This window comes from Vigna angularis, chromosome 6 (assembly GCF_016808095.1).
Source record: "Vigna angularis cultivar LongXiaoDou No.4 chromosome 6, ASM1680809v1, whole genome shotgun sequence".
Taxonomy (NCBI): domain Eukaryota; kingdom Viridiplantae; phylum Streptophyta; class Magnoliopsida; order Fabales; family Fabaceae; genus Vigna; species Vigna angularis.
In genome coordinates, this window is record NC_068975.1 from 4,596,391 (window position 1) to 4,606,207 (window position 9,817).

General features: G+C 31.8%; 1 protein-coding gene across 1 annotated transcript; it reads left to right on the forward strand.

Moving 5' to 3' along the window:
* Window positions 1-6,418: 6,418 nt before the first annotated feature.
* Window positions 6,419-8,135, forward strand: LOC108341414 (uncharacterized). Its single transcript, XM_052879520.1, is given in 6 exon segments — window positions 6,419-6,504; window positions 7,221-7,258; window positions 7,261-7,277; window positions 7,672-7,761; window positions 7,873-7,971; window positions 8,070-8,135. Coding segments are annotated over 6 exon segments (396 nt in total).
* Window positions 8,136-9,817: the final 1,682 nt, after the last annotated feature.

Genomic DNA, 9,817 nt, shown 5'->3' on the forward strand with positions numbered 1-9,817 from the left:
CACTAATAGAAATAGAATTCAAACACTAATAGAAATAGAATTTAGAAATTTGGAATAAAAAACATTCCAAATAAAAACTTGTTCAGATAAAAATTATTCATAACAAGTCAACTAATATATAATGGAATTTTATTTTGAAACAAATGAGAATTAAAATAAAAAGTTGGGAAAAAATAATTGAGGGAATAAAGAGTTAGAAACAAGTGGGAGAAGAAGAAAAATAAAAGAAAAGAATAATGAATCTAGCCTACGAACAAGTCATAAATGGTTTGAGGAAAAATATTTGTACTGCTAAATTTTTTTTTCCCAAACACTATATTTTTAAGGTTATTGAACATCATATAAGAAATGTTTAACATTAACTTGATTTAAAATACTTTCATTCTTTCAATATAAATAGCTTTACTTTATTAATTCAAGGAAACTGTAAGTAAATGGTGTGAATTATCGATACCTTAAAACATACAAAATTTGGGAGCCGTGTTTAAATTTTAAAACATTAAATCGGAGTGAAAAATTAAATTTGGTAATTAGTTAATAACTATGTTTTAGTAATAGAGAAAGATCAATATAACACTTTGTATTTTTAGATTGTTTACTTTTTCTACTTTCGTTAGCTTACAATCAGTATTTGTAAATTATATTTTAAATAATAAATACATTTTTGAAGTTATGAAATTTATCATGTATCTTTAATATTAACGTTTTCAATGTAAATTACTTACATATATATGTCGACATTTACGGATTGTGTATACTTAACACAATCTTACTTATAACTTATCAATGAAAATAATTATTTATTATTCTATAAAAAGTTTGTGTATTAGAAATTTAGAAATATTAAATAAAAGTGTGATTTATTAAAACAAATGTTCGGCATTATAAAGATATTTTTTCTTAAGTATAATATTTTCCTAAAACATTAAACCATTACTAGAAGTGTTATATATAAATCTATACTACAATGTATTATACTAATTATATTAAAAAAAAAAAAAGACACTGGACATTAAAATAGACAAATCATATCTACCTTTACATAACTTTTATTTAATGAAGATTTATTTCAATACTACTTTTTCTTTTCTCATATCAATCTTTAAAATATTGTATTTAAATTAATGCTTAAACATAATATTTTTAACCTGTCAATTTATAAGTATTATATTTTTTATTGTTTGAATAATTGTATTACTTTATTTATTTTAAAATATGAGTACCATAACCACGAGTGTTTGATAAATAAATAAAATAAGCGTGTTGCGCGTGGTCTTCGACAACATGTTATATAGTACATCAAGTCCACGTCAGACTCTCTAAACTTTTAAATTATCTCTTAAACACTAAAATTCGAACTTTATTTTTTTATTAAGAAAAATTTATGACGATAGTTGATAATTTTTTTAACACGAAATTTGTAAATGCAGAACTATGCTCAGTCTGTGAGTCTTCTGGTATTTTTCTTTTCATACACATTTTAATAAATAAAATAGAAATAATTATAAATTAAAATTAGCTTGGATGCAAATTAATTTATTATTAGAATATAACATGGAAACGAAAGTTCTCCATTTGTGTCTTCTCATTCCGTTATAACAACAAAATATTTTGTTTTGTTTTGTGAGTTGTTCCTTCTTGTTATTTTATTTTGTTTTGATGTGTGTAATGGTATAATAGGTACTATAAATGCTTCTTTGTATTACTATTTTAGGGAGTTTATCGGTAATGAAATAAATATATGTTATTTAGCTTTTATTATTTATTTAAGATAGTATGAGAAACATCTTTCACATGATGATACCTATTTTTTTTCTTTAACCATATTTCTTTCTCATGGTTGATTCTTTTCGATTTCATCGTTTCACACCTCAAATCAAATTTTTCTTTTTTAGTTGAAGCACTCAATGAACCATCTTCGTTGAAGACAACAAAATGAACATGTCATTAAATCTCAAAACTTCAAATATTCCTTATTAACCAATCAATTTCTCCACAATATCTCTTTGATCAAGATAATAATGTCAATCAAACATATAAAGTTTAGGACACGATTACGGGTATTTTATTTTCGAAATGAAGGTGTATGTTTGCTAATTTCATATTAACCTTCGCTAAGTCGTTCTTATAACGACGAAATGAGACATGTTTTTTTTTTTCAAACAAAACCATTATTGGTGAACTCCCATGTATAGATAACCTTGTCCCACATAATGAACATGTTGATAACACTCTTGAAGGTCTATCACAAGAATATGCACCGATGTTCACTAATATTGAAAGCATATACAAGATTCCTGTTGTTGCTAAAGTGGAACCTCTCTTTCTTCTAAATTAATGTCAAACCAATCCGTTTCAAAAAAATTATTATTTTTCCTTAGATTAATCATATTCAAGTTTACTATAATAAAATATTACATTATCGACAAAATGTTACTGATGAAAAAATATATATCAGTAAAATAGTATACATAGAGAGATTTTATTAATAGAAAAAACAATTGTCTGTATGATAATTATTAATAGATTTTATTAATGAAAAAAAAAATCGTCACTAAAACAAATGTAATAAACAGACTTTACAGATGAATTTTAGGACTTTAATTTCATCAATAATAAATTTGTAGGTAAACTTAGTTGCCAATTTAAATTTTTTATTATAGATGAAATATAGAATTAGCATCAAAGTTCTCTTTAGGCTTGGATCACACAGTAGTATGTAATTGAATTTTTGAAAATATGCCATAAATTTGTTTTGGATTGACTCGGGTTAATTTTTAACCTCAAACTAACTCAATTCGTCCTTTAACCTGAATTAATTTGCATTAACTTTTAATATGACTCAAATCGATCTTTGACTTAAGTTGATCCAACTTGACCTTTAACACGGGTTGACTCGGAACCTTAGTCCATTCGGTTCAACCTTTCCTTCAGGTGGACTTGATTCTACTATGCTCAAGTTGGCTCACGCTAAATAAAGATCATTCGGTTCGATTCATCTTGATCAATAAAATATTTCATAACTTGTGGAATTTCAATTCTTTTTTTTTTAATTTCAAATTCTATTATTTTAATTATTTGAAATACCTTCTTAAAATTTCTCAATTTTAATTTTATTTTAATTTCTAAGCAAATCATTTACAAATTTTAAATCTAAATAAATTAAATTATATAATCCAAATAAATATAAAAGTAATTTATACATTTTTATTTTTTTCGGTTTAATGTGAAATGTTGCTTTACGTGCTAACACGTAATAAACACACTAATAGGTTGGAAAAAGTGTATTGAAAATATAAATTTTGAATTTTTGTTATTTTTTATTTAAGAGGTTAATTATAACATGGGAAGATGAAAAGAAAAATATGAATTAAATATGTTTTTAGTCCCTCAACTATCAAACGATTTTAGTTTTAGTCCATCTTTCAAACTTTGGTACACTTTGATCCTTGTCTTTAAGGAAAATATAAGTTTTCGTCCTCCAAAATCAACGCCGTTAAATTTAATCTGATGTGGTTAACGGTGTACCACATCACTTTTCTTTTTTTTTCTCTAAAACGTGGGGATCTGTTCAGACCGTGAGACTTTTCTCTCTTATTCATCTCTATCATCCTCTTCAATGCCTCCAATGTCGTCAACAATGCCGGCAACGATGCCACCACCTTTTTACAAATCACGATTCCAGAAAAGAGAAAGGAAAGGAGGCTTTCTCCTAGCATCGTGACCTTGTGCCATGACGGAAGACGAAGAAACTCTTTCTGTGTTGCGTAAGGAAGAAGCCCTACCCAGATCGCACATCCACAATGTCGTCGCCTTCTCCGAATAACCAAAATCACTAGCTCTTCACTCAGTGCCACCCTACGAGACAAGGTTTTAGACGTTTATCACCACCAAAATCACAATTGCAAAGAAATCCTCTTTTTCCCAAGGTTGGGTGGTTCGCGAGTAAGGAGAAAAGAGAAATTGGGGAAAAAATGGACTAGGGTTTTTTCTCGAGTTATATGACTAAGAAATAAAATTAGTGTGTTTTATAACTTCTATAAAACACAAAGATAATATTGCAATCTAGCACCTACCACTAGTACAGTCAAGGGAAACGACAGCGGTTATTTTTGCCCATAGGCAGCGGTTCCCGAACCGAGGCATATCCAAGCGAGGCAAAAAGTTACCTTTTGCCTCGGACGCGAATCGAGGCATAAAAGAGTAGGATTTTTCCTCGGTTCAGGCTTAACCGAAGCAATAGAGTTTTTGATTTTTTTAATTTTTTTTTTCGTAGGACTTTATGCCTCGGTTCCCCTTGAACCAAGGCAGTATGTCCCCCTCTACTGCCTCGATTGTAGCTTGAACCGAGGCAGTATAGTCCTTTTTTTTTCATCCGCCAGCCTTTCTGCTTCGGGTGTCACCATAACTGAGGCCATAAGGAGCTTTTCTACCTCGGTTATGACCTCAACTGAGGCATATACCCCTGTTTTTTTTTAAAATGAGGTATGTTTCTGCAACATTCCCAACTACAGAAACAGACATGTATATATTTTTTATAGCCAAAACAGTCCAGAATAATCCAGAAACGTATATTTTGAATGAAAATTATATTAAAAGATAAATATATTCAATGAAATCATAAATCAACTTCTTAGAAGCATAAATCAATCCAATGTAATCATAAATCAAGTTTGAAGCATAAATCAATGCAATGTACAAAGTTAAACTAATAATAATGTAGAAAAGCATAAAACCACTTAGAAACATAAACTTAGAACTTACTATATCCTAATATCTACTACATACTATTATATAATTGAATTACATATTTAGTCAATGCTTTTCTCATGAGTTGAAGTGACTTCTCTAGAATTGGAATAGTCCTATTGAATCTTTACATAAAACACAATGATTTCAATTAGTGTATATGAAATATAAACTATATAGAAAATAAAATTCAAACCTAAATATTACCGTTTGTCATTCACTAGTGCAAATAAGTACATTTACCAATCTCTCTTGGTGCCAACTCTTCTCGGATCTTCATGTCAACCAAATCCAAACGTGCATTCACTCCATCTTTTGTTTTTCCCTGGATGTTTAGTAGTGTACCAATCAAGCTATCACAAACATTTTTCTCTTCATGCATGACATTTATTCAATGTCTAACATCTAATTTTGACCAATATGAAAGATAAAAGAATATTGATTTCTTCTTCCAAGGGGTCGTTACAGAAAACTTCTTCGACGTTTTCCCAAATACATGATGTACTCTATTAACTTTTTCAAGAACTTCAAGTCCAGTAAGTGGAATGAGTGCATTGTTTTTCTCTTGTTCTCCATTGAATGCTTTCTTTAACCTTCGATGTGGAAGATTAGATTTTAAAAACTTCACCGATGACGCATATACATTGTCTTCCTTCCGTGTTTTAATTGATGAGCTGCAATGTTTTCTTCACATATAGGACATGCTTTATGACCCTTCACATTGTACCCCGACAAATTACTGTAAGCTGGGAAGTCATTAATGGTGCAAAATAACATGGCATGCATCATGAAAGTTTCTGAAGCTAAGGCATCAAATATTTCAACCCCATCGACCCATAACAACTTCAACTCTTTAACTAGTGGCCTGAGATAAACATCAATGTCATTTCCAGGCTGCTTTGGACCAGATATCAACATTGACAACATCATGTAATTTCTTTTCATGCACAATCTAGGAGATAAGTTGTAAATTATCAGTATAACGGGCCAACAACTGTGATTGGTACTTAAATTACCAAATGGGTTAATTCCATTAGTAGCTAAGTCAAACCTAAGATTTCTACATTCTTCACCAAATTAGGGGAATTCTTGATCAATATTTTTCCATTGCTTTGAATCAGTTGGATGACGAAGCAGCCCATTAGTTGTTCTCTCATCTACATGTCATCTTAGGTTTTTAGCGTCTTTGGGATTCGTGAACAAACGCTTAAGTCTGGCCACGAGTGGAAGGTACCAAACTATTTTCAAAGCAGAACCATTCTTTTCTATGTGACCACTATCTTCACCGTTATTTTTTGACTTGTATCGTGATAACCCACATTTTGGACACTTTATCAAAACTTCATTCTCATTCCTATATAATATGCAATCATTCGGACATGCATGTATCCGTTTATACTCCATACCCATCGGACAAAGAATTGTTTTGCATCATAATTACGAGTGGGTAACGTATTTCCATCTGGCAGCATTTCATTCAACAACGACAACAATTCTGTAAAACTCTTATCAGTCCATCCATTGGTCGCCTTTAAATTCATGAGCCTTAACACCGCTGACAACCGTGTGAACTTAGTTGAACCGACATATAAAGGAGTCTCCGCATCAGTGGACATCGTTTCATACACATACGCTTGGGCAAAAAGCTTCTGCGCCAACATCGCGGATCATGTCCTCTAAGTTGTCTTCTTCTGCTCCATCTTTCATATCCATTGTGGAATCATATACATTTTCAGTTGGAGAGACAGTTGGAAAGTCTGTTAATTCGCTGTGCCATATTCATGTTGTATAACTTTGTATGAAACCATCACATTACGTTGCGCAAACTCTATAAATTCTTTTACCCCTCTCTCGTACTCAGTGCCCATGCGTGGTAAATTAATCCACCCTCGATCCGTATGCATGTTTACTGAAATTGTTTACACAATTTCAATAATCTTGAATGATCATTTTGATCATATTTGTATTCAAGGTGTGATCTTATCCCATTCAAGAAGATTCACTTTTTTTAGTTTATTAAACATATCAATTTTAAACAACATATCTTAAATTTCACGAAATTTTGTCAGCATTTTGTATTGGTCTTCAGGTTACACGAAATGAAAGTGATTATAAATCACAATCAAATATGCACCCAAAGATCAATACAAAACACAACGGCAAATTTTCATGAAATTTAAGACATGTATATTAAAATTGATATGTTATAATAAATTATGAAAAATTTATTACTCTTCTTAAACTGTTCAACTGGACAATTCAAGATTCAATACTTGTAAATTATTATTATCATCTCCTCTATTCATTTGTAAAAAGTACATTTGTTCAAAAAATTTGGAGATAGTAAATAATTTTTGTATTGAATCTCAAACAGGAAACTAAGGCTAATTGTCAACAACAACAATATATTCAAGCAAATTAATAATTATATATGCAACATGCAGTATATTCTACCAAACAATATATTGAAGCAAACAACTCCCACATCGCGTGCATTCTCAAGTTAGCTTCAACTCCCATAGATTGATGTTAGTTTCTCTTCTTTCTCTATCACGTGTATCTTTTTTGGAAAATTATGTCTGATCATTATGTCTTCATTTGAAAGTAATTGGAGATTAATTAAATACTATAATAAATATCTATTTAATACTGTCTCATAGAACTTGCAATTTATGTTGAACGAGGATTGTACCTTTATCCTTCAGGCTTATTGGTGCTTGCCTATACAAAATTTAGGGTTCTCAACAGACAAGATTTATCACTCTGTGTTGGCCATGAATGGTATAATTGAGAAGAAAAGTATTAAAGTTGTTGTGTATATATATCACCTTAGTTACATAAAAATTGTACTTTATATCTCGAATGTATATTATATTATCTTGTATGGTAGAATTTCTCTTATATGATTGATGTCCTGAGCAGACAAAAATTTTAATTGATGGGGCTATTGCTCTCAAGGGCCTTGGAGGAGTTCTTTTCATATTTGGCAGCTCTTTTGGAGCTCTCCTTCTGGTTTGTATTCAAATTTTCCCAAATAAATTGAATTTCATATTCTTTTAACATGCTCCTCTTCTTTTTCCCTTAGTTTTGACTATTTATTTAATTTATTTATTTTGGCTGTAGCTCCTGCATCACCTTATTACTACTCCTATCCACTATGATTTTTACAATTATGAGAGCGAGGACAAAGAATTTACTCAACTTTTCATCAAATTTACACAGGTCAGAGACGTGACTATTTTTTAAAACTTTATTTTCAATACAATATTCCCATATGTATTTTTACATTTGTTCTCTAAACATAATATAATTCCTTGCAGAATATGGCTCTCTTTGGTGCTTTGTTGTTTTTCATCGGCATGAAGAACTCCATCCCTAAAAGGTAACACAAGACGGCACCGAAAACAAAAACCTAGCCAGAGAAGAAGCCTTCCACACAAACTTTGTATATATATCAAGTTTGTTCCTTTGAATAAGTAGATGTTTCCATAACAAATTATAAAGCAAAACGCAGAGAGCAGGGACACTGGAATAGTTTCAACCAACAGACCAACTCAAATTAATATTAAAGACATTTCAAAAACTTACCGTGATGCACAGTGAGGGCGCGGGCATCAACGACTACGACGGCAGTGACCAAGGCAACACCAAATGAAGACAGCGAAGCGGCGACGACGGAGGCGGCACAAATAAAACGAAGGACTCGCGGTGGCGATGAAGCAACAGTGGTGGCGGCACAGGCAAAGCAACAGCGCGAGGAAGCAGCAAAGAAGCAGAAGCAACAAAGCTTATTTCATGCGAGAGAAAGAAGAAGAAGTAGAACAAACCAGCAGCGCGAGAAAAATGAAACAAGAGCTGAAACTTTTCAACTTAATAAATGATACTACCTCAGTTTTCAAAAACAACCAAAGCAATAGAGCACTATATGCCTCGGTCAGAGGAGAAACCGAAGCCGAAACTGTCAATGACACCGCTTCTAAAGCAACCAAGGTTGTAACTCTTGGACAAAACGAATTGAAGCTTCAAAAGGTCTTCAAAAAGTGGTACGGTGCAGAGGTGGCAGAGGCTTTATGCCTCAGTTCTGAGAGGAACCAAAGTAGTATAACCTTTTCATAAAGTTGTAACTGGCGTGTTCAGTGAGTTGCAGGTGCAAAGGCTTTATGCCTCGGTTGTCAAAGAAACCGAAGTAGTAGCATCTTCGGTAGGTGGTTTTAGGCACCGGTTCTGAAAGCAGCGAGGTGGTATCTCCATTGTGCTTCGGTTTGTCATGCAACCGAGGCCTATAAGTTGAACTTAAATTCAAATCTGTCACCGTGCTTTGATAGGCAGCAGTTTGTTATAAAATGAGGTATAATGTGCGAGTTTAAAAGCAAATATTCTACCAGTATACTGAATTGGGTTGCAATGGACTGTATTGCTTGGCAATGGTTTAGTGTCTGAATGAGGGTGTTTAGATAACTTCGGTATTGATTGAAGTTTGGTCTGTGTTCAAATAAGTTGTTATACGAGAATGATGGTAGACAATTTTATCTATTTTTTGTGATCTATGGCGCTATATATTTTCTCTAAACCTTTATTACCTTGTGTGTAAGCATTAGTGCATGCATCATTGCTGGAATTGTACATCATCTTCTTGCTACAAATCTTGTTACGCACCCAACATCCAAACATTTTGAATTAAACCTACATTTTGTTTGTAATCGTGTTTAACAAAAACTTGCTCATCTCATTATTCATCTTCCAATGCAGTTTCAAGTTGTGATATTTTAACTAAACGTGTATCTAGTTCTTTCTTTCATAAGTTTAAAGATAAAATTTATGGTGTTAACCAATCCCACCATAAGTTCATGGGGATCTGACATTAGACCGAGAAAACTTAATTTGTGAAGGAGGTTTTATGGCAATGTGCATTGCACAACAAGATAATGCTTTTCTGGTTGACACTTTACTCCTTAAGCTTGGGAACAACCTAGCAATTAAGGACCAATCAATTAATGCATGGTGTTAGTTAGGAGGAAAATAAGAAAAAAAAAGTAACAATTGTTTGTGCCATGCTTAGTCACCTTTT